The 26,560-nt window shown below is 36.8% G+C and overlaps 2 protein-coding genes across 5 annotated transcripts in view; one reads left to right on the top strand and one right to left on the bottom strand.

Moving 5' to 3' along the window:
• The window catches only part of LOC125227181, a 210,042-nt gene that overhangs the window by 129,186 nt on the left and 54,296 nt on the right, over positions 1 to 26,560 (bottom strand). The window lies entirely within an intron of this gene.
• On the top strand, positions 4,835 to 23,302 carry LOC125227182. 3 transcript variants are annotated; one of them, XM_048131419.1, is made up of 20 exons: positions 4,836 to 4,947; positions 5,037 to 5,058; positions 5,286 to 5,429; positions 5,895 to 5,951; positions 6,034 to 6,054; positions 7,684 to 7,752; positions 7,869 to 7,901; positions 13,009 to 13,062; positions 13,306 to 13,380; positions 14,489 to 14,515; positions 14,637 to 14,669; positions 15,379 to 15,462; positions 16,224 to 16,337; positions 17,084 to 17,158; positions 17,238 to 17,315; positions 17,405 to 17,551; positions 18,707 to 18,745; positions 22,409 to 22,450; positions 23,031 to 23,093; positions 23,192 to 23,302. In XM_048131419.1, exons 1-20 carry the CDS (start codon positions 4,900 to 4,902, stop codon positions 23,257 to 23,259), a joined length of 1,293 nt encoding a protein of 430 aa, XP_047987376.1. In that variant the 5' UTR covers positions 4,836 to 4,899; the 3' UTR covers positions 23,260 to 23,302. The 3 variants fall into 3 exon arrangements, with proteins under 3 accessions (XP_047987377.1, XP_047987376.1, XP_047987378.1); XM_048131421.1 differs by lacking the exons at positions 23,031 to 23,093; positions 23,192 to 23,302 and adding an exon at positions 22,630 to 22,816; XM_048131420.1 differs by lacking the exons at positions 22,409 to 22,450; positions 23,031 to 23,093; positions 23,192 to 23,302 and adding an exon at positions 21,240 to 21,455 and having other exon boundaries at positions 4,835 to 4,947.

The raw sequence follows: 26,560 nt of genomic DNA on the forward strand, positions 1-26,560 counted from the left end.
CACTAATGAATATACATATTAGCTGAAGAGTGGGAACTGAACATAGACGGCAACACAACATATCAACTAGTTACTTTTTATACGAGTCTTACAAAGAACCCGCTTTAAACTGAATTGAAATGCGATTCCATGCAATCACCTTCCGACGTTTATACCTGGCAGCTCCCCTCTAAGGATTTCTCAATTGAAAATAGCATCTTGGTTGCATTTAGTATAGTTGTAGGAGGGTATGGATGGTCGGGCGGATCGGTCGGGCTGCTGGCGCGCCGGGGCCGGAGCGATCGCCGAACTAGTCTAGCGCGGGTGTCGCGTCTAGACGGCGCGGCGGCGGCGGTGGCGCGGTGGATCCCTATCGGCTGCTGTAAAATTATGTGACGTGAGCGCCGACGTAAACTTAGGATATCCGCCCAAACTCGGATCCTCTCGATTATTTCCTATAATTTATTACCAATTCTGTTCAAAAACTTAAGTTCCGCATGTCGACATGCATGAACAAAGTTCAAAATCGTCTTTACCCACAGCATGCATTTAGATCTCTAGAGAGAAGAATGCAATATATTGGCGAGCGAGCGTTTCACTTAGAATAGTCTGTTTGCGAATAGCAAAAACTTGGGCACAAAGTCTTTTTTAAGTGTGATTGCGTTGTTGAATGAACTAAATCGATTGCAATCATGTGCTGTCTTGTCTACTTACATATGTTCAAGATAAAACACATTACGACCATAACTTATCACTTTTTCTTTCTTTTCATCCCATAACAATGGAGGTCGCCTGAGATAACCTCGTGCTAAGTAACAATTTGCAGAAAGCAACAAAGGAATCTAGATCAAGCGGACAATGCGTACTTTACGAAACAGTATAGCAATTAGATGGGTTTAGCATCTACGGTGAGAGTGTACTAAGTGGCGAAACTGCAGTCGACAATAGAGAAGCTGTTGCTACTGGGCAGGGCAGCGTAGGCGCTGCCGTGTCTTAAATAGCGCGAGCGGGGGCGATGCATCTGAATGTATCAACTGTACATACGTATGCACAACTATGCCTAAGCGGGAGCTCTCTTAAGACTAGTTTACAATTTTACATCAACCACGGACTCGCATGTGGTCGGCAAGCAACTTAAGATACCGGCCGGTTGCCGGGGTCATCGTGCCGCAACCTTTCACCGCTCCACACAACCGACGCGCGAGTGACCCGACCCGTCATAACCTCTCCACAGCTGTCATTAAATCAATTATCGCACTAAGTTTTTATCGATCACATAGCGAGTTTCAACTTTCAAATGCTATTGAATTGTAAGATTGAACAATTATTACGCTGTGTTAAAATACATACTCTTTCCGAACTATTGGAGTCGAAATGCATCGTGATTTAGATGCGTCGACGTGAAGTTCTCATACAAACATCATGTAATAGTTATTTGTTATACAAGGGGGCAAAGTTGTATTTTAACGCCGAGTGTGGAATTGAAAAACGAGCAAGTGAAAGGATTCTATAGTTGAACCACGAGCGAAGCGAGTGATTCGAAAATAGAATCCTGAACTTGCGAGTTTTTGAACACACGAGAAGTAAAATACATTTGCACCCGAGCGTAACACAAAACTTTTCCCCTCACTATAGCGAGGAAACTACAACGCAAAAAAATGCGTTTATCGCTGCTTCCAGTAGTTCCACAGGTGGTAAATCATCTTTATTACTAGATTCACCTACTTTTATCAATTTTAAAGCAGTTAATTTGACTTTATTCAAGGACGAATTACTTTACCCACTAGTGGATAAAATGCGTTTTTACCCGCTGGTATTAACGGACAAAACACGTGTTTCCGAGCTAGTGAGGGGAAAATATTTTTTCTCAAACATGGTATGAAATATTGATGTTATGTGCCTTATAATTGGCAGCGAAGTATGACGTTGCAGGTGCGGCTAGGACGATTGATAGATAATGGAATTTCATACAAACCTTGCAGGCCAAGGCCGGCAAAGCCTTCTTTTTTAATTTCCAAACACAGATAATTGTGACATAACATCCAGGTATTTAGCCAATTAAAAAAAAAAACTATAAGGGGCTTTATAGACGTGCCGACTGCAACTGGTACGGGCCCTAGACAATATTTGATTTTGGGTGCGTTTTCATACAAAAAAAATTTTTTTCGTTTTTTTTTTTTAATTTTTTTTAACTTTTTGTTTTTTTATAAGCGTATACGGGGTATCAAAGGGGAACGAAAATTCGATTATTTTTGCGCTACGACGCACCGTTTAGGAGATACAGCCATCCAAAGTTACTATTTTCAGTAGACTTTATTTATTTCATACCATGTTTGAGAAAAGCACTATACATATCTCGGCGGGAAATGGGGTTGCCCGCCTCAGACCTATCCGGCCTCGCTTCGCTCGGCCGTCTATATGTCTTCGGCCGGCAACCCCCTTTGTCCCGGCCTCTGTAGTAATGTACTATACTTGCATCCAGAAATAAGGCATCTGATACGCTCCGTCTGTTTCCATCTCCGTAAGCCATTCGAGTTAATTAACGTACGAAAATAATTTACCTGAAAATGTAACCGCCTCATAATTTAATTAATCTAAAACGAGGTGCATGTAAATCACCCGCCTTAAATGGGATCGGAAACAAAGGCTTCCCGCTTTACGGCACGTCTACTCGTCTAGCCCTTAATTCTGTGGCCGGCAAACCGCGAATAAACACCACTCATTATAGTCAGTAAGCAGAATCAACGAGTGGGAAATAAAAGAAAATAGATATACTATATCGTCTAGATTAAATATCCGATCCTGCTGCAAGGACTAGGAAGGGGAGACTACGGGGGAGGAGATTTTGATACGTAATAGCGCTGTAGGCTTACGTGACTCCGATGACTGAGCCTAAGAGGCAGCGAAGTCGTTGGATATGTCTGCGTCACATCTCACTCGAACGCAGAATCAGTCAGAGTATCTACGTTTGCAAACCGGCTCATTCCGCAGCAACCCCTGCTGCCCCACCGTAAGCCCCCGCAGCCTGTCCAAGACACCAGAACACCCAGTAGATAGGGTTGGGAAAAAGTTGTAATGTGATAGCTAATAAACTCTTTTGGATCAAGATTTAAATTTAGGATATGTCCGGATTAGGATTATCCTACCAAGGAATGGGACGACGGTATTTGAATAGAAGCTGATATTATTTTATTGAGAAAAAAATAAACATAGGGCTATTCACTACAGTGAATAGCCCTGTGTTAAAATATCTTCTACAACCTAGAATACAACTGAGCTGTCATAAATGGCTATTGAGAAAAATAATCTCAACTTTTTCGAACAATCCTGTGCTGCTATATGGCTAAACGGATCAGAAGATCAGCCCCATTTACTTTACATTAGATCTAGTTGCTTAAATACAATAGTAACTTAAATTGTATAAAATAAAATTATTGTCTCTCCACGTGTTGTAGCGACTGGCGCTGCATATGTCAAGCCTCAAGCTGCACTTGATGTATGAAGTCGCGAAACCTGTGTCGAAATGCTACGAGTACGAGAGATTAGGTAGGTATTCACTTCGACGAAGCCCTTTGTATTATTCTCAAGAACAATTTAAACAAACTATTTCCTGCAGTTGAAATTTACAATTTTTTTTGGGCGAGCTCGCTCTATCGTAGGCCACGTCTTCTCCTCGGTTAGTCTGTGTCCGTAAGTCCACAAAAAATGATAAAATTTACAGTCCTAATAAAAACAGTATACATTTATCGAATATCTAATAGGTTATTTATCGAATAGGTTTTAGCACATTCCTAAAATCCTGTTGTGTTGACTGTGCAAGCTCGGCACCCGACGCGGCGCCACGCTTGTTTTGTTAAAATAAGCTACCTGCCGGCCTAGCCGAAGTAAGAATAGTTTAGCTACGTGGCGATCCAAACGCAGTCTGGCTCTGTCGCGCCACTACAAAAGAGGGGAGCTGTCTAGTAGCTAAGAACTTATGAAGTGTAAGCGATTCTGATTGAGAATCGTTGATGCTACGTGGCGTCCGTAACCCAGTCTGGCTCTGTCGCGCCACTACAGAAGAATGATAGGTAGAGCTAGCAAGGAACTACGAACTGTAAGTGTAAGCGACTGTGACATTGGCTAGGTACCCTGAGCTCGGTAGGCGCGGAATTAACCAGGATTTGGAATGTTTCGGCATTAAGATATCATGTCCAACGGAATGTGCCGACGAATTATACAAGCCATCTTTAGTACCAGAAATACCTGAAAATACGATTGGTTTACCAATAGGTACCTATATATTTCGGTCCTGCAGTGAGATACTTTGTAAAATTTACCTTACAGGTACCTCATTTTTACGCTTGTCTTAAGAATTAACATAGCTTACGATACAAATAAAAATATGAAAGACAGAAAACTATGTACTTAAATTTCACTGGCAGAAAGCAGTTTATCAAAGAAGAAGACTATTTTGTTACCCTATTTCAAAACCTTGTAGATTGAACCAAAAATTAAATGAACCAAATATGCTGGTTCATTGAGTTTGTTCTTGATATAAATTTACATTTCATTATTAATTTGAAATAATAACCAATTAACCAAGGACGTTTATTGAAAATCAATAAAATGTTGCGCACAGAGTTGTACTAAATTGTTTTGACTTAATATAAGGAATGCTTTAACATTAAAGAAGTTAATAGACGGGTCAGTAACCGAACAAGTCGATTAAGATCGTAAATCTAAAATCTGTAATATTTTGCTTGCCATCCCATGCCCTTGAAGTTAACTGTTGAGACGCTCATTCTACTAAATAAAATAAATAGAAAATATAAAATTACCGTAAAAACAATAAACTTCGATATGGTCATTACTTTTCCAACTAACGTTTGTAATCACATTTCAATCCATGGTGCAGTTGGATGAATAAAGTAACAAAGAATGGGAAAAGAAATCATTTATTTAATAGGCATTTGTTTTTATATTTTAGTAAGTTAAACGTTTACCTACAATAAACCGTAAGTTTGACTCAATAGGTACATGACTCAGTAATAAAAGCAAATATAAATGTTTTCTAGGTTTGTGTGGCATCAGTTTCAGGTAAGCACCTTACAAATGGCTCGGAAGGAATAGTAAATAATCTATGTATAATAATCTCAATTCTACATATGTCACCGTGACATGTGACCGAACACCCAAACAGCCTTAGAACCTGCCGCGATAGCAGAAGACGCCAGTTCGACTCCAGCAGTTATATTTCATGTTTCTACTTATTGAAACAAATTGAAATATTTTCTAAAACTTAATTCTATTTGTTCTAATAATAGGAGACCCCAGTCTAAAAGCACCCAAAGACAATGTAATTGTTGGTAGTGGAAATAAGCTCAAAATGGAAGACTCTGAAGATGACGGGTACGACAGCGGCCCGGCCGACGATGACCTGCCAAGGAACTGGCGAGTGCTACAATCAAGTACTTAACATACTTTTTACTATAATACTCCGGCCGGAAAGCGCCATATTTCAGGACGCTGCGCTTAACGAAGTTACCACTTCCTGGCTCTGTCGAACAGAAAAATAGTATACACACCCTGGCCAGTAAACAGGAAAGCCTCAGATCACAATCGCACCCTTAGAACGAAACTGACCCAACTCAATACTACATCGGTCGGTTTCGTCCTTTAGGTGCGACTTATTTATTGAACTCGGCTACGCCTCGGCCAACAGTTTCATGTGATCGGAGACATTTCTTACTTCACTAGTCTAGAATACTCTTTGAAGAATCAGATAATAACCTAATAATGCCTAAATTTGCGCCATTTCATCAAATAAATAACATGTTAAGTTTTTAGTTAAATATTTAATATGTGTTTAAATTAAAACTATGGGTAAACACCTATTTATTTAAACTAAACAACCACGGCTTTGATTTTTACAGGTGATGTATTGACTCCGCCAGAACTACTACCGTTAGCCAAAAGATTAATAGCAAAAGGTATTTTAGTAATAACTTATTTTAGTTTAAATAGCGACAATAATTAAATACAAATATAATAGAATAAATTATTAATTTCCAGTTGACACTGTTAAACCAGGAGGTAAGTTACATTATAATACTAGTACACCAGTACACAGTATTAAAACAATAAACTTCAGTGATCAAACAAAACACCATCTTTACGCCCTAATCACATTTTATTATACCTACCTACGGCCGGCCGATAGTCCACTATCATACGTTTATCATAGAAATATGATCATAGATCAGCCAGGCAATCATGGTCGCGTGATAAACGATAAAACGTCAGGCCGTCCCTATCGCACTTACAAATAATGTGAAAAGGACGGCCTGACGTTTTATCGTTTATCACGCGACCATGATTGCCATACTGTATGCTTCCCTTTTTAACCCCCGACGCAGAAACGACGGGGTGTTATACTTATAAGTTTGACGTGTCTGTCTGTCTGTCTGTCTGTGTGTGTGTCTGTCTGTGGCATCGTAGCTCCCGAACGGATGAACCGATTTGGATTTAGTTTTTTTTTGTCTGAAAGCTGAGTAAGTCGGGAGTGTTCTTAGCCATGTTTCATGAAAATCGGTCAACTCTACTATGTCGCGGTCGGGGGCTTTTTCAAAATTTTAATTTTGTGGTTAGGTTACTCTCCAACGTGAAGAAAGAGGACTATGGGCGTACCTTATGTCGAAGACATCCCTGATGTCTGTCTTTATTTCTACCAGTGTTTTATTAAAAGTAACTGTTTCAGCAAATAACAATTATGAAAATCATTAAAATTTTCGTCTTTACTAGGATGCTCTTTTTAACCCCCGACGCAAAAACGAAGGGGTGTTATAAGTTTGACGTGTCTGTCTGTGTGTATGTCTGTCTGTCTGTCTGTCTGTTTGTCTGTCTGTCTGTGTGTGTGTCTGTCTGTGGCATCGTAGCTCTCGAACGGATGAACCGATTTTGATTTAGTTTTTTTTGTCTGAAAGCTGAATTAGTCGGAAGTGTTCTTAGCCATGTTTCATGAAAATCGGTCTACTATGTCGCGGTCGGGGGTTTTTTCAAAATTTTAATTTTGTGCATTTTTATATTAAAGGAAAAATTGGAAAAATTTACGCTTCCGGCGGGACTTGAACCCGCATCATTTTTGCAATCCGTGCAATGCTCTCACCAATTGAGCTACGGAAGCCACGCCGGACATCTAAAAATTAAATTTAGTATGGGTTAGCACATTGTTACTGGTGAATTCTCAATATAACTTGAGACTCCAGTGCCGTTACAAGACGTAATAGTCTGTTTATGGCGCTAGACGTCACCCCAAGACGTGTGTACATATATGAGGCATGGAAAGATTTGCGATGTCCGGCGTGGCTTCCGTAGCTCAATTGGTGAGAGCATTGCACGGATTGCAAAAATGATGCGGGTTCAAGTCCCGCCGGAAGCGTAAATTTTTCCAATTTTTCCTTTAATATAAAAATGTTTAGAATCGTTAGCAGACGTTTCTGCTTGTTAAAAATTAAATTTAATTTTGTGGTTAGGTTATTCTCCAACGTGAAGAAAGAGGACTATGGGCCTACCTTATATCGATGACATCCCTGATGTCTGTCTTTATTTCTACCAGTGTTTTATTAAAAGTAACTGTTTCAGCAAATAACAATTATGAAAGTCATTAAAATTTTCGTCTTTACTAGGATGCTCTTTTATTTAATTTATTTTTTCAATTTACAGAAGGCACAGGCGTCGTAAGCTCGGCCAAAAGTGCAGAAAATTTAGCAGACGTTTTATTTCAAAGATTTTGTACGTACTTTACTAATAGTATTTTATTCTTTTATAGGTAGGTGATTTGTTTTGGCACACATTATCTTATCTTATTGTTTTTTTATGTTAATAATTACTACTAATGTTTCTTATAGTTATGACAGATCGACGCATCAAGCAGATAAGCAGTAAGTATAAATAAAAAGTGGCGTACTTAAGAGCGCTATGACAAAAAAAGGCGATATATTGTAAAATGCACAATATTTATCGACAAAATTGTACACTTTACTCATACTAAAAGACAGTGAAAGTACTTGTTTCAGTTAGAACATCTTATTAACTGTCGGTTAAATAAAAAACATATGAAAAAAAAAGCTTTTTCAATTAGTAATGATTGTTTTTCTGATGCTCGTTTAGGAAAAACCGCGTGAAGCACAGAATTCGGAGCTCTTATTATGTACAATTTGATAAGATCACTCTCATAAATGAGGTAAATTTAAGTTCCAAATATCTTGTACTTAAGGCCCATTAAACAATATTTATCATTTAATCCTTTGAAATTGAGAAATTGAAAGTAAAACGAACTCAATTTTGTCTTGAAAATACATCGAAACAAGTGATCATTTCTCCGAAAATCTACATGTTATCGAAGTTATTTTAGTATATAAATAATCTGCACAATGTGCTTAAACTGCTGTTATCCATTTGTCGTTATAATATTTTATCATGATTTTTTGCCAATTTTTTGAAAACTAGCCTTCCTGTCGCTATTTTACCGGCGACGGACGCCTGCGATTTCAGTGCCGCGCCGGAGCTCGAGCAGGTAAGACGTATGTCGCTTTGGTCTCCGAGTTTTCATCGCAAACGTCGAGAATATTTATTGTTGTGTGGGTCGGACGCCTTGTTTCTACACGGGCTATCCTCGCATTGTGTGTGTGTAAACAGCGACCAACGAATTTGATCCTAGACCCGTAAATATTTGCTTTTGTAATACTTTGTTATGTTTGAATGTTAAAGTATTACAACGTTGTGATGATAAAAATGTGAAAATTACAATACGGTCAAGATGATAAGACACATCAAGATGGTACTCGGGATCTGATGATGGAGCCAGAAGGTGGTCACCAGTACCAGTGAACCATGTAAGTAAACGACTTCGTGTTTAGACTCGTTGGGTTCGTCTCAACAAGACCTTTGACAAGAGGTGGTACTCAGGGTCTGATGATGGAGCCAGATGGTGGTCACCAGTACCAATGAACCATATAACTAAACCCAGAGATGGGGAAATCGTAATCGATTCCGGATTACACGATTACTTGATTTTACTTTGTAATCTGACACTACTGGGTGTCAGATTACTTGCAATGTAATCAAGTGAAACGGTAAATTACCATTACATGTAAAGGAATCACTAATCATCTATACAATCATTACTATTACCAATAATTCGGAATCATAGTCGATTCAAAATAACTGAAATTATTGACTTGATTACTTTCAGATTACGAATATGTAGTACCTCAGATGACTGTCACTTTGACACAAAAGTCATCATGGGTGTCGTAAAATAGGTTTTAGGGGGTGCTGATTCCAAAATTAATGACCAATTTGGAATCTGACATTGCTGACTGTCACTTTGACACAAAAGTCGTCATGGGTGTCGTAAAATAGGTTTTAGGGGGTGCTGATTCCAAAATTAATGACCAATGTTCAATCTGACATTGCTGACTGTCACTCTGACACAAAAGTCGTCATGGGTGTCGTAAAATAGGTTTTAGGGGGTGCTGATTCCAAAATTAATGACCAATGTTCAATCTGACATTTCTGACTGTCACTTTGACACAAAAGTCGTCATGGGTGTCGTAAAATAAGTTTTAGGGGGTGCTGATTCCAAAATTAGTGACCAATGTGGAATCTGACATTGCTGACTGTCACTTTGACACAAAAGTCGTCATGGGTGTCGTAAAATAGGTTTTAGGGGGTGCTGATTCCAAAATTAATGACCAATGTTCAATCTGACATTGCTGACTGTCACTCTGACACAAAAGTCGTCATGGGTGTCGTAAAATAGGTTTTAGGGGGTGCTGATTACAAAATGAATGACCAATTTGGAATCTGACATTGCTGACTGTCACTTTGACACAAAAGTCGTCATGGGTGTCGTAAAATAGGTTTTAGGGGGTGCTGATTCCAAAATTAATGACCAATGTGGAATCTGACATTGCTGACTGTCACTTTGACACAAAAGTCGTCATGGGTGTCGTAAAATAGGTTTTAGGAAGTGCTGATTCCAAAATTAATGACCAATGTTCAATCTGACATTGCTGACTGTCACTTTGACACAAAAGTCGTCATGGGTGTCGTCAAATAGGTTTGCGGGGGTGCTGATTCCAAAATTAATGACCAATTTGGAATCTGACATTGCTGACTGTCACTTTGACACAAAAGTCGTCATGGGTGTCGTAAAATAGGTTTTAGGGGGTGCTGATTCCAAAATTAATGACCAATGTTCAATCTGACATTGCTGACTGTCACTCTGACACAAAAGTCGTCATGGGTGTCGTAAAATAGGTTTTAGGGGGTGCTGATTCCAAAATTAATGACCAATGTTCAATCTGACATTGCTGACTGTCACTCTGACACAAAAGTCGTCATGGGTGTCGTAAAATAGGTTTTAGGGGTGCTGATTCCAAAATTAATGACCAATGTTCAATCTGACATTTCTGACTGTCACTTTGACACAAAAGTCGTCATGGGTGTCGTAAAATAGGTTTTAGGGGGTGCTGATTCCAAAATTAGTGACCAATTTGGAATCTGACATTGCTGACTGTCACTTTGACACAAAAGTCGTCATGGGTGTCGTCAAATAGGTATCCGGAGGTGTTTGAAAACTAATGACCAATTTGGAATCTGACACTGTTGACTGTCACTTTGACACAAAAGTGATCATGGGTGTCTTCAAATAGGTTTTCATGGGTACTGATCTCAATATTAATGATCAATTTGGAATCTGACATTGCTGACTGTCACTTTGACATAAAAGTCGTTATGGGTGTCGTCAAATAGGTTTCCAGGGGTACTGTGCAATGTCAGGTTCCAAATCGGTCATTACTTTTTAAATCATTTCATTAATTTTGGAATCAGTACCCCCTAAAAACTATTTGACTACACCCATGATTCCTTTTGTGTCAAAATGACAATTAGCACTGTTAGATTCCAAAATAGTCGTTAATTTTGGAATCAGCACCCCCGGAAACCTTTTTGACGACACCCATGACGACTTTTGTGTCAAAGTGACAGTCAGCAATGTCAAGATTCCAAATCGGTCATTAATTTTCAAATCAGCACCTCCGGAAACCTATTTGACGACACCCATGATGACTTTTGTGTCAAAGTGACAGTCAGCAATGTTAGATTCCACATTGGTCATTATTTTTGGAATCAGCACCCCCTAAAACCTATTTTACGACACCCATGATGACTTTTGTGTCAAAGTGGCAGTCAGCAATGTTAGATTCCACATTGGTCATTATTTTTGGAATCAGCACCCCTAAAACCAATTTTACGACACCCATGACGACTTTTGTGTCAAAGTGACAGTCAGCAATGTCAGATTCCACATTGTTCATTAATTTTGGAATCAGCACCCCCGCAAACCTATTTGACGACACCCATGACGACTTTTGTGTCAAAGTGACAGTCAGCAATGTCAGATTCCACATTGTTCATTAATTTTGGAATCAGCACCCCCGCAAACCTATTTGACGACACCCATGACGACTTTTGTGTCAAAGTGACAGTCAGCAATGTCAGATTCCACATTGGTCATTAATTTTGGAATCAGCACCCCCTAAAACCAATTTTACGACACCCATGACGACTTTTGTGTCAAAGTGACAGTCAGCAATGTCAGATTCCACATTGTTCATTAATTTTGGAATCAGCACCCCCGCAACTCTATTTGACGACACCCATGACGACTTTTGTGTCAAAGTGACAGTCAGCAATGTCAGATTCCACATTGGTCATTAATTTTGGAATCAGCACCCCCTAAAACCTATTTTACGACACCCATGATGACTTTTGTGTCAAAGTGACAGTCAGCAATGTCAGATTCCAAATCGGTCATTAATTTTTAAATCAGCACACCCGAAAACCTATACTCGTGGTATATGCACTTGAAATGTGAAAGTGAAAATGCTAGAATGACATGTAAACCACGAAGTTGTATAGTCATATTGTTCATTGGTATTGGTGACCACCATCTGGCTCCATCATCAGACCCTGAGCACCACCTTGAAGTAATTAGAATTGTATTTGTCTTATTTTATCATCATATTAATATATACTTTACTCTAATACTTATCATATAACAAAAGCAAATATTTGGGATGGGATCTACTTTTATAATTATTACTTTAATTTTTTAAATAAATTTTAACATAATTGATATTATTTCGCGCTATATTCTCGTATTTTCGTACAAAATAATGTTTATTAGAAACCAAAAGTTTATATCGAGATAGTAGATTGTGGTTGTTATCAAAATTCCATAGAAAGGATCAAGATTGTTTTGTCCATTATTGTAGTGCGAGCGAGTGATAAGACGTGCTAGAAAGGGTCGGCATATTGGGCTCGCGCGGCGGGTAAAATACCTAATTTCGCCCGACGCCGAAATGTTATAACGCTCTTAATTACTTTCTGATACAAATCTAATTTTGCGACCAATTTACAATCCATAAAATTATGAGCAATGCGGTTATTTTATTTTCCCATCACTAGCTCGGAAACACGTGTTTTGTCCTTTAATACCAGCGGGTAAAAACGCATTTTATCCACTAGTGGGTAAAGTAATTTAACCTTGAATAAAGTCAAATTAACTGCGTTAAAATTGCTAAAAGTAGGTGAATCTAGTAATAAAGATGATTTACCACCTGTGGAACTACTGGAAGCAGTGATAAACGCATTTTTTGCGTTGTAGTTTCCTCGCTGTAGTGAGGGGAAAGGTTTTGTGTTACACTCGGGTGCAAATGTATTTTACTTCTCGTGTGTTAAAAAACTCGCAAGTTCAGGATTCTATTCTCGAACCACTCGCTTCGCTCGTGGTTCAACTATAGAATCCTTTCACTTGCTCGTCTTTCAATTCCACACTCGGCGTTAAAATACAACTTTGCCCCCTTGTATAACAAATAACTATTATTGATGTAACATGAATGAATCAACATTTTTGATTAATGAAAAAGTTAAATAAATAGGAATGAGGCAGGTACTTACTATTTTCGTTTATTTTTTCAGAAATTGATATTGCTGGTCTTGATGCTCTTCAAGCGTTGGCCCTAGACGGGTCAGGTAAAAGCACCATTTTGTACTAATATTACTATTTTTATTTATTTAAATAACATTGTATTAAGTATTATCTCGTCGGTGCGTCCGAATGTGAGTAAAGGACGCAGAGACACGATAAGCTGTATCACGCTACACTACAAAACTGAATTTATAGTTAGCCTGCAAGTTTGTATCCCTACATAACATATCTAACAACGTCAATACGTCTCAATAGATTGGTTGAAATTATTTTTTTCTTAATTCAAGGAATTCACAAGAATCTGAAACTTGTGAGCGTCGATGGCGGTCGATGTTACATGGATGAATTTGACAAAGACGGAGGTAATTACTCGTATCTTTTATTGATAAAATGTTGACAAAAGGATTTTGATGGTGAATTTCTCCAGGGTTACAGACTACTTACTTCCTACTACTTACTTTTCGATTACAGAAAAAGTAAAATACACGTGTTTATACAATCTGTTTTTATTGATTTGCGTTAACTTTAAGAGAAAGTTTTTTAGATCAGTTACCTACAATTATTTCTCTAAGAAACTAGTGTCTTAACCACAGAACTATATTTAGATAGAAGAAACAAGTTCATCTATTTGTATAGGGGCCGAGCGTGTCAAATTTTGTACTGAAGTTGTTTCTTGCCTGTAATTTTAAATATGTCTCAGGCTCTTGATTGTTCATAATTTTTGTGTTGTTGCAATTGAATATCACGTAACGAGGCATTTTTTATGTTTTGATGACTTCAACTTACAAAAATTGACGCCCGAAAGCTGCAAGCTGCGATTAAAGACGGACAACTCAGTGGATTTCACTGAGTTCATTTGACACGCTAAGTAGATACGTTTGCTTGATCTATGTATATATGACATCTGTGGTCTTAACTCTTACTGTTACTGAGTTATTCAAAAAATGATTTTAGTGGTATAATACGTGTAGTAGGTACGACCTTTATAATAATTATAAAATAATATCCTACTCGTAGTATTATTTATTTTTATTACGACATGTGCCCTCAGATAATTGACACTTCCTTTTATGTTATTCTTAAGTGTCTTTCACATTTTTGCACTTTGTTGGCGTGCTTGATATACATATTGGTACCAAATTTCAGCATTCTAGTGCTAACGGTTACTGAGATTATCCGCGGACGGACGGACGGACGGACGGACAGACAGACATGGCGAAACTATAAGGGTTCCTAGTTGACTACGGAACCCTAAAAACGGGCAAAAACAAGAACCATAGGTGGTTCCTAGCTGTTAATGATATAATGAGTTTATCGATCTGTCGAATTTAACGGAAAATAAAAAAAATATTGTGTATATCCTAGGTATCCCTTCGTTGAAAACCGAGTCTGAAATATACCTTGAAAATTATACGTACATTTAAAGAGTTATATTTATTTCATTTGCTTAAAATTTTGTTTTATTTGCAGTTGTGCATAACAGCATGTGTTACCCCAGTAAGTATATTTTATAGTATTTTTTACTAATAATTCAGGAAACTTATAACGTGTAGATTGGATGTAAGTTTTAGATATGACATACATAAGGGCCTGTACATAAGAACATTTATAATTTCAGCGCGCCCGGGTCACAGACAAAGCATATACAGCTGTAAGTATACAAGGTGCCCGTGAGGTAACGGAGTAATTTTACAAAATGTGTTTTTTCTCGTATTTCATAGTCCTAAGTACCTTTCATTATTGAATTAGTGTGCAGTCACTATTAAACATATCGGAGCCGCAAAAGCTCTTACAGATATCGGAACACTCTATCATTAAGACGTTAGAGTGCGTTTCTTCCCGTGGGGGTCGAAGAAATCGACTGTGGGATATGGGTTAAATTGTGGCGTAGGCGTGAGGCTGTCATGTCATAGTTTCGTTTGCTTTCAACCACTTAACACTACACCCGAGCTGATACGATCGTGAGGTTGTCAGCGGGTTGTTAACATATAATTGTCAATTTTAACAAATAAGAGTTTTGAATGATTCACGGTTATTTTCATTAGACTTATATTGACCGGGATATAGACCGTGATTACCTTTTTGATTTTTGTCTATATCCCGGTCAATATAAGTCTAATTTTAACAAATGTCATTAAATTCAAAATTTATTTAGCAAACCTCGATTTATTCAGTTGGAAAGGGTTATTTGCCAAAAGAGGCAATGAAACTTTAGTCTCATATGCCCTACCTACCCCTTTATGGGATACAGACGTGATTGTATGTATACTTATGTAAGAGTGCGTATGACAATATTTGTGATAGCCTTGGCAGCTCCGATTTATCTGATGGCCACTGCACATTTGTTTTTCTATTTACAGTACTAACTAAACCAATTAATACAATTGAAGAAGAGAATGCCGAAAATAGACGTCAAAGAAACTCTGGCGTGCCTCAAAGTCGAAGTAAAGTATTCAAATACGTTTTTATTACATGAATTAGACCGTTTTCACATTATCCGATCCAATATCGGATGTCGGATTTCGATAGAAAAATCGAAGATGGCGCCTGTAATGTATGGGATATCGGTCCGACATCCGATATCGGATCGGATAATGTGAAAACGCACTTACAGTCGAAAATTAACCAGTCGCGGTTTTTACCGTTATTCACTAATACGGCTTTTACATTGAAGTAAAAAAGTATAAAAAATTCCATCATTTCATCAAAAATATGACACAAGTGGCAAGTGTGGATTTCGATGATCGCCATCAAAAGATTTTGTAGTGAGAATATTACGGAATAGTGATAAATGATATTAATTAAAACCGAAATAAATTACACATATGAAAGAAAAAGTGACCAAGTCCTCTGGTGCCTGAGGCTGGAACCGAACCAGCGTACTTTCCAATCGCGGGAAATGCCTCTTTATCCGCTCGGCCACCCAGGTCACAGCTGTCGAGGTCGAAATAGATTAGATAAAGGTTTTCAATAGATTATAATTTAACTTGTGTTCATTAGAAATGATATTAAATCTGAAACTAGGCGACATCCAAAAAAGTTTATATAAATAACATTTAAGTCTTGAAATGTAATCAAGAATACGCTGTTAAAATTATTCGCATTCCTAATGTGTAACATACCGTGTATATTTTGGACCACTGACATACATATTTCCTGAAATAATTCAACATAAATATAACTTTAAATAAAAATAATTTTGCAGTTAAACTTCTGAGCAAACTACAGAAAAATAGACAAATAGTGGTGAATGGTAACCGTAAATTTAACCAAGACCAGAATAAGGAAGCGGAATCGATGACCAAAGGAGGAACTAAAGGTTAGTGTTAGTACGGCTCTTGGTGTTGGTCGGTAGTAGCACAGTATAAAACCAGTAATAATTCTTCTAACAAATTATGCGCCGCGCGGTTTGTCCTTGAGTAGCGCTCGCACGCAGCCCCAACGCAGCGAGGTGCAGAGAGTACTACGCGGAACCGGATGATGCAGGTCGCGCCGGCCGGAGATTAACTACTGAGTCGTCCTTATACTGTGGTAGTAGACTCGGTACAGTCCGCATCAATAGTAGCGGATAAAACAACGCACCAAAAGTATCTGGCATCCTGAATAACTTTCTAAATATATATAGATAAATCTATACAGTTTGTACAGTTCGTGGTCAGAAATGTCAAAGTATTACAAATGTCAAAGTTTAATTTATTTTTTATGTACAGACGTCTCTTTTTGTTAAGCGGTTACAGAATACTAGAATGACTAGTTTGAAGCATTATTTGATCCGATACTTTTGACGCTGTTTGTACTATCGCTGTAAATTAATTTTGGTATATTACTACTACCTACTTACATCATTTGATTACAGATTTATAAAGAATATTAAAGAAATTATATATTTAAATCTTTGTTTTACATTCTGATGTTTTAAAAGATAATTATAATTACCTATACATATTTTCAGGTAGGTAATATATGTTTGTCAAATGTGTGCGAAAATTTATTGAAATGTAACTTTTTTGAATATCTTATTGTTTTCAATTCAGAAGTTTAGCTTAAAATTTAACACATTCATAGGTCCCAGTGTCAAAATGGGTAATCGACCACAGACCGCGGACACTCCCAAACCCCACCAAATGAATATCAAAAAAGGTAATTTTTATTTAACTTTGTTGGAATATCATATTGTTTTTAATATAGTAGTTTACTTTAAAATGTAACAAACTCACAGGTCCCACTCCCAATGTCAAAATAGATAATCGACAGAACGTGGCCACTTCCAAACCTCATGACACCCTTAACAATAAAGGTAAGCTTTATAGTCTTTATACTACCTATGTTAGTTGAGCTGACAAACCAAGCATTAATCTATTTATAAACGGCTACAAATGATTTCAGAACATTTAAAGGGTTGTCGTTGGAAGTTCGAATGTGTGACTGCACGGAACCTTGACACGTGCCGGCTCAAGACGACTTGTCCCGGCGACAAGGAACCAGACGTAGACCATGAAAAAGAGAAAATACACGACGACTTTAGAAGAATGAGTAAGTTGGAACAAAGAGGATCGAGTATTATTATGGAGTTACTGTCAAAGTAAAATGTGTAATCACAGTGCATAAACTGCCATCTCTCGACACAAGCTTAAAACTTTTGAACCTCAGTTTTGACAATTTGGCCCATATTGTTAGCTTGTAATGTGATAAAATGTCAAATGTTAGCGCCATCTATCTATCCGAGCGTTCCCCAAAGGTGTAACGCCATCTAGGCAACCGTACCTTTTTCTTTAGGTATTTGAGGTACGTTTTTTAGGGTTCCGTAGTCAACTAGGAACCCTTATAGTTTCGCCATGTCTGTCTGTCCGTCCGTCCGTCCGTCCGTCCGTCCGTCCGTCCGTCCGCGGATAATCTCAGTAACCGTAAGCACTAGAAAGCTGATATTTTGTACCAATATGTATATCAATCACGCCAACAAAGTGCAAAAATAAAAAATTGAAAAAAAAATGTTTTATTAGGGTACCCCCCCTACATGTAAAGTGGGGGCTGATATTTTTTTTCATTCCAACCCCAACGTGTGATATATTGTTGGATAGGTATTTAAAAATGAATAAGGGTTTAGTAAGATCATTTTTTAATAATATTAATATTTTCGGAAATAATCGCTCCTAAAGGAAAAAAAAGTGCGTCCCCCCCCCTCTAACTTTTGAATTATATGTATAAAAAATATGAAAAAAATCACAAAAGTATAACTTTATAAAGACTTTCTAGGAAAATTGTTTTGAACTTGATAGGTTCAGTAGTTTTTGAGAAAAATACGGAAAACTACGGAACCAAACACTGAGCGTGGCCCGACACGTTCTTGGCCGGTTTTTTTTTTCTTAGTCTGTAGCTGTCTATACGGAGTTACATATGTCTTTGGTTGAAATAATAAATGAATATTGGCGGACACCTTACACAGATCTACCTAGACTCAAACTAAGGTTGTTTGTACTATGTCTATTGTCAACATAGATATTTAGATCCTATATATAATCTATACCTACAAAAGAGCCATGACCCAGGAACCAATATCTGTGTTTCTCTCACAAACAAATCTAATACCCTGGGTTCGAATCCACTATATTCTCTTAGCGTGGAATTCCAAATGCAATCTAAAAAAATACGAGTACTTGTAGTTTAAAGCGTAGTACTTTTTTATTACAGTTGGTATCGCGTCCGTGGATGAAGAGGTGGAAAAAATATGTACGTGATTCTTCGTAGTCTTTTTAAATTAGATATATTTCTTTCTAATCTTGAATTCCAGTAGTCTTAGAGAAGTGTATGCAATTATATCAGAAGATGCTGCTTCACACTTAGCACCTAGACTTGAGCTTATCGCTTGACTTGGCCTATCCACTAAAAGAAAGAGGAAGGCCCCTATAGCGGTTCGGTTCAGGCCCCCTGTTTTTATATTGTTCGTGTTGTTACGATTTTATTAAATTATGCTAAGGTAAGGTAAGGTAAGATATCTATATCAATAAGGTATCTCATAGGTAAGCGTGCTCCACCGTAGACCGCATCATCACTTACCATCAGGTGTGATCGTGGTCAAACGTCTACCTATCTATACTAAAAAAAAAAAAATGCTAAGGTCAGTGCGGGCAAGACCGGCATAGTTTATTTGAAATAAAGTTTGAGTGAGGCGTAATGCGCATGGTCCTATGGGATAGCAAATATTATATTTTACAAAGCTTTTACAGTATTTTGGTGAAGTAAGGTACTTTTAAGTGATAAAAATCACTTTTTTTAAGGCTCGGCGGGTTGACCGTCCTCCCGCGATGAGCACAGAAAGACCGTAGTGCTTGTTGTCGCGTAATTTCATATGAGACTAGGTTCCAAAATCATGATCATTGTTATTTTACGTAATAACGGGGCATAATGTGCTAGATAACTATTAAAATAACGTTGAAATTTTGAATATACCTATATAAGCATTTTTCTATTTATAAGGCAAGACCGGCATATGTCCCGTAGATGGGGTTCATAACCTTTTCTTTTCAGGTCCAGAAATTGCATAATACTGTTTTTCCAACGAACACCTGCGAATACAATTTAGTCACGATATTACAGGCTCATATAAATCCAACTAAGGTGACGGACCCAATCATGGACAGTTTAAGAAAAAAATTCGCCTGTTTTTGATATTTCACTGATAAATGTAAAAATTCTACGGCTAAGCGTATTAAATCTTGAATGTCCTATCCTTCTTTTACATTTCAAGCGTATTGCAGAATAGATAGTCGTATTGGTTTCTTCATAGTTAATAAATTAAAACTAGGTGTTCTTTCTCCAATTATGGACGGCAGTTCTCCAGTAATGGATCCCCCATTATGGACAGAGAAATAAGTTTAAAATTTGACTTTTAAAGCCAACTGATACGCAATGAGTCAATTTTATACACCATAAAAACAATTAGTTTGGGTTATTTTAACATTGGATTGTTTCTGGTAAATTTTGGTTTTGTAAATTGTTCCTTGTCCATCATAGGAGGTACGCAGTTTTTCGGGTCCAGTAATGGACACTCGCAAAATAACGTCATTTCTTTATATCTTTGGAGCAACAAACTAGTATGTTTTATACTCTCATGCTTAATGCAGTAAGTAAAACGCATTCAAGATTACACCATGCGTTATTTTTTTATTATTTTATACATGAACTCAACTCTCTTAGCAACATTACTAAGAATTCGTCTTGATATTTTTTTCAGTAAACTGGTGAATTTTATCATGTCGCCAAATCCTTCAGAAATAACCGAATTAACTGAAACTTCAAAATGAAACAGCTCTATAACTCTAGTTTATGGTACATAGCTGTCAGTTTTTAGAAACTTATTTTAGATACTTATTTTTAAGGATTTGTGTTTTTTTGTCCATAATGGCATCACCGTCCATTATGGGGTATTTTACCTTACTTATCTGTTTTTGAAACTATGTTAATTAAGAAAACGTAATAGGATATTAAGATACGTGAATTAGTTTGGTAACATTTCTTAGCAATGCTTGGTTTTGCTATAGTCACTACAGTATGAATGAATGCGTAATTTTTTTTACATCACACTCGCACACTAAATGTGATTTTACACGCAAACGGAGCGTGAAAAAAAAAATCGTTCTCCCAAGGGAGTTACGAAATTTCTAGTACCGTATTCAATTTTTTTATCTTTTTACATATTTTTATGTTGCAAGTGTCATGAAAAACATTGTGTGTAACTCGGGGAGTATGAATATTACAAACTCGAGTCTTGGAGGAGTTGAGTGGTTCTTTTCTGTTCAAGGATTTTATGTTGCCAGTATAACATATTAATTCAATGAAAAGAGTTTTGACATTATATTTCATGATCGTTTATAAATTGTTGTAGATTAAGTTCGTACTACTGACTTGCAGTAGGTATATTCATTATTAATATTCTGGTAATTTCCTCATAGTGACGTGAAAAATTGTATATGTCACATGGTAGCAAAATTATTTCCACCTTGAGCGTTAATACTTGAATCCCTCCCTACGCTCAGGATTCTAATTTTGAATCCCGAGCGTAGCGAGATTAGAGATTCCTTTACTTCGTTCAGGATTCAATAAACACCCTTTGCCCCATTTTGCTCGATTACGACTTCAAAAACTCAGTAGAGATTCAGATGTCATTAATACATAAATATTTACATAAATATTTGTATACTTAATACATAAATATTTGTTTCAGTTATTAAAAATAGCAAACAATATAAAAGTCATGTCTATACATCTTCCGAAGAAAGTATTGATAAAATCTTTTATTGATGCACTTCCTAACGCCAGCGTATATATCGACGAGGAAGACGAAATGATTTTGCTTGAGAAGTGCACAGTTTGTGCCACTAGTCATAGTTTAGATATGACCCTCTGTGCCTCCAGGGTTCAGTTTCTGCCGTCTGACGAACTACCTTTATCAAATATGTTTTGTCAAGGGTGCACAAATATTATGTTTTCTGTTTGAATAAATAATTGGATTCAAAGTGCTTACTTTTATTACTAAAAATACATAATTCTCTTTTGAAATATTTGTCGCCGCATGTTGCACAATCTATACAAACACTACCATCTTAAATATGATGATGAGTAATGCAGTGTAAGTAGGCTTAGTTCTGTTCACCACTTATAATTCTTCACAACTATGACATTTTTATTTAATACTTTCGAATGATATTAGTAACACCATACGAATCATTACCAAAACTGTATTTCGAAGTTAAAATCAAAAACGGTACAACTATCATAAGCAAAAAACGTACTTATATATTGATATTGTTTACACTCGACTTATTTCCAATAAAGCCTAAAAAAGGTTGGCAACTCCTTGTTTATCGTATGCCGGTCTTGCCTTTCTCTTTTATGCCGGACTTTCTGAGTAGGCACAATTTCTAAGTTACATATTTCAGAACATAAAACAAGAAATTGAACGCGTTTTGAGTAGATTAATAGTACTAGTCAGAAATAACGGTTATTCAATGACTACGTTACATACATGATATACAAATATTCCGACTGCTTCTATTTTATTTTAATTTTTTGCTGAACCATGTTGAACTTGATGCTCGAGTTCGAAACACGAATCAAGTTTATTGTTAACTAGTGTTCGTCCTAGGGATATGTATTCAAGACCAATGGCTTAGGATGAAAAACTGGTATACCTTCGGAGGTGTGAGAGGCGTAGATATATAAACACAAAAGTTATTGTCAATAGACGGTCTTTCCGGGTAGACGGTCTTCCCCACACTGACCTTATATGTATATAAACTTTGCTAGATTTTGATATCATATCTAATATATCTAATTCCGTTAATTCAGTTTATGACCTACATAAATATGTACAGATCGATTATCGTTTTACAGTGGAATCTCGAGTGTTGCACTTACGTCCTATGTGGTTTAGAAGTAAGTATAATATTTTTAAATAAAAATATAAGTACTACTACTTCGCCTAATACGGTAGGTACTGGCGCCAAAGTTAGCCCGTTCTTAAGCTTTCCCACTTTCAAAATTTAATACTTTTGTAAATGTGTCATTATTAAGAAAAATAAAAATGTCATACCATTTTTTTTTCGAAATTGCAGATCGTAGCCGTAAACGTAAAGATGAACTATGATCGTGTCTGGTAGTTGATGCTGTGTATCGACTCTGAATCGACTTATGACCGAATTTAATTTTTACATATTGAAGGTGTTTTTTTAACCAAGATCAAACAATTACACATATTGAAAAAACCTTATGTACTAATAAATAAGTTGCAGAAAATAATAAAATCGTGTTTAAACAATGCCTTGAAGTAATGATGATGTCTTAACGAACTAACAGAACTGTTTATACCTATTGCTATGATCTAAAAATATTTAGGTTTTCACATTATATTCATCTATCAATCTTCCAGTGCATGCAAATGTATAGATAAATAAATTATCAGGTATATTGAGTTAGTTTTAGTTAATAATTTGATAAACATACATATATATTTCAGGAGGCCCCGCCGCCCCCTCAGAAAATTTATCTCAATACTTTACAAAGTTATTAATGAAAAAAGGTTTGTTTATTCGCTTTATTTCTATAAAGAATTACATTATTTTTATCATATGAGATGAATTTACTTTGAGATTAAAAATACGTATTTTCTTCTGATAGAGTCTGCGCTAAAGAAACGACAAGGTGAACCTGCTAACAAATTCAAATCAAGGCTCAAAAGATTTTAATAGCTTCTCCAGTAAAAAGCAAATGTTATATGTATAATAAGGATTGTTTGTTTTTATTCCTAATACCTATTTACTTCACGGCTAGTACCTACACAATACACAATCAGAGTCGCTAAATCTATTGTAATTTGGTTAACAGTGTAAGTTCTGTAGCTGTACCTTATATGTGTGCACAGTGTGTTTAAGCATTATAAATAAATAAATAAATATTGGCGATTGACCCTAGTCACACCTGATGGGAAGTGAAGACAGAGTCTAAGATGGAGCTCACCGATTCAGTAATAGCCTATTTGAACGTAATTTGTAGGTACCAAAAATATAAAAGTAGGTAAAGGGAATTACAAATAAGTTATTAATAAGTGACTGTTTTCTATGTATATAAGTATTTGTATATTATATATATCGTTGTCTGAGCAGCCACAACACAAGCCTTCTTGAGCTTACCGTGGGACTCAGTCTGTGTAAGAATGTCCTATAATATTATTTTATTTAAAAAGTAAAAAAATATATACATACTTCGGAATGCTAATGCTGATTCGACAATAATTGTCCAATTCTTATGAAGGATGTCATTCGGATATTGTGCATTTCGCCAATCGCCCGGAGCTGTGGCGGTCGAGAGTCACGATGACTGACATCTTTCGGATATCATTCTGATGTCAGTGTACGTTTGAATTGGTCTGCCAGTCGTCGAGCTCCATCGCGCGGCCGCTGTAAAGGTAAGAGGTCGCACGCGCCGCGCGCACCCTTTCATTGGAACCCTTTGTTACATGAAGTAGGACACGAGCAGAGATGTTCGAGCCCGATATTGCAACTATTCACTACGCTTTCTTATCGCCCTTTGGCATTCCGTTCACTTTATTGTGAGTTTACTTGTCAGAAAACTTGGAAATAAGACTATTCTTCATTTCTTTATACTCTATCGTACATTTACTTTGCATAAATAACAAGTAGGTTAATTAGTTCGACTGTAGAAACTAATTTCAATCCCCTTACTCTTCTAAGTAGGATCACCAAAAGGAAATAACAGTAGGTAGTTGATTATCGTCGACATTCCAAAATAAAAATCATCTATGCCTCGGCTGGCCTAGAGCGATAAAACCCAAAGTATCAGTATTTAATATTGTTTTGTTTTATGTCTGATTTCATGATGACCCGTTTTGATCATGACGGTCAGAAAAAAACACAAAGTCATTGAACAAAATGAAGACGTTTAAAATTTTGTTTTATCCTTTATATTAAGACAGTTCATAAAGAATGAGAGAGCGATGGGTACCTGCTCTGAATTTCAAATGAATAGACATTATTCATATTTCGGTTGAGGAGACTGTGGCTCGCCGAGACGAGGGATTATGAAGGAAATTCCAATTTCATGAAAAACTGACGGAGACTGTTAGTGTTGAGTAATCGTCTCCATCTAAGTTGCATTTAATTACGGAGGTACAGTAGGTTCGCGTCAGAATCTTAACTAGATTTTCGCCAAGTCCATTAGGAGCACGTTCCGGGCGAGCGTCGTAGCCGATTTCCGGAAATTACTGTCAATCCCAGTTAAATGCATCTCGGGACAGGTGCCATGAAAAACTATTTCGTTACGAGCAGCGCTCTAAAAGGATAATTCAGAATTTGTTTTTTATCATGCAGAAACGTCTGCGAGCGATATTACATATTTTTAAATTAAAGGAAAAATGGAAAAATTCACACCTCCGGCAGGACTCGGCAGGAAAGGTCGCAGGTTCGAGTCCTGCCGGAGGTGTGAATTTTTCCATTTTTCCTTTAATTTAAAAATAGGATAATTCAGCTCAAAGAATTACGTACAATATGGTTAGAGAGAATCCAAAGTTCCAAACTATTAATATGTTTCAATCGGTTACGTTATTATCATTTTAATTTAACGTTCAACTGCGTTGTGCAATCAGCCAATCATAGTTGGGCTTGTTTATACCCATATCTATAAATTCTCTTGCATAACAGTAAATAAAGCACATCTAAATAAAATAATGTTGCACTCCCAACAGCCATCTGAGTGAGTGACGTTTCAATCTGACTTTGTTTCGAGTACAAGTGGCGCAAGGCCCCGACTTTTGATCCCAAACTGTGCGGATGACAGTTACAATACTACCTGGAACCAAAACGGGTAAGAGTATATAGGGACAAAGCAAAAATAATTAAACTTTGTGTTTGCTCGCGACCGCTCCAAGCTGCAACTTAGTGAAATTATAATTCGGTAGGTGTGTAGAGTAACCTAAGTTACTATACCTTCTTGCATATAGGTTTATCAATTTTGAAGTGTAAAACCGAGCTGAAGATGCGCATTTGAGCTATCGTTTTCGTATCTGTTAAGAGGATACGGTAGCGAAAATACTAAAATGGAAAGGAGCCCCCCTTTCGACTTGGGAATTTTAGTTAAATATACAAGTGTTATTAACTAGATTTATCGAAAAAAATTGTCCATTAAGAACAACTCAGTCAAAAGATATTTCAAAAAATCTTTAAAATCGAGGTTCCGCTCTCGACTCTTTCCTCCTTCAAAACTTAATCAATCGGAACGAAATTTGAGAATCTGAATAACAATGAAATAATCTATGTCGGACTGTTTAGCTTTTTTGGTTAATGGTTACTAATCTTGAGTATCACACCTTTTTTTTTTTGCGCCACAATGAAAAGTTTCGCCATGGCCGTTTCCGTCCGTCCGTCCGTCCGTCCGTCCGCGGATAATTTTTGAAAATTTTTGATTGGCTCTAGAATCTTTAAAAAGCAGAATATCAAATAAATCAAAACAGTTCGACACAGATAAAAATAATAACAATCTGAGTTGAAAAAAAAAAATTGCTCTATCTTCAAAAACCAGGGAGGAAATAGTCGAGAGCGTTTGTATGGAGAATTGATCCCTACCGTATCGTCTTAAATTCTAATTTATAAACGACATTCAGGACATCGCAACAGTCACGTATAAAAATGGAAATACCAACTTTGATATGATCCTAAAAATGTTCCTAAACGGTTTTTTCCGTATTTGTCTGTAATTAGGAAATTGGTAGTTACTTTTCCGATCAGGTATTTATATTTACCTTCATATTTCATGTTATATTTAAATTACTAAGTAGTCAAAAATAGTGGTAACCGTGCCAGCGAACTTAAACAGTCTTATTAGGTACATCAGGGCCATACAATTTCATCCAATCTCTGAAAAATAATATTTATCTATTGTAATTTTACAAATAGGTATAGAAGGGTTAAACAGTGACAGGCGAAAGGCGCCATGCATTGTAAAATTAGGTCCGCGAAGTGCCTGCTCATGCCG

This window comes from Leguminivora glycinivorella, chromosome 6 (assembly GCF_023078275.1).
Source record: "Leguminivora glycinivorella isolate SPB_JAAS2020 chromosome 6, LegGlyc_1.1, whole genome shotgun sequence".
Lineage (NCBI taxonomy): Eukaryota > Metazoa > Arthropoda > Insecta > Lepidoptera > Tortricidae > Leguminivora > Leguminivora glycinivorella.

Bases quoted from the DNA above. Each gene is read 5' to 3' on its own strand.
- LOC125227182 (XM_048131419.1), top strand. From the start codon at position 4,900: ATGGGAAAAGAAATCATTTATTTAATAGGCATTTGTTTTTATATTTTA. The intron at 15,463-16,223 runs GTAAAGTATTCA...ATAATTTTGCAG, and splicing joins TGGCGTGCCTCAAAGTCGAA to TTAAACTTCTGAGCAAACTA. The intron at 16,338-17,083 runs GTTAGTGTTAGT...ACACATTCATAG, and splicing joins GACCAAAGGAGGAACTAAAG to GTCCCAGTGTCAAAATGGGT.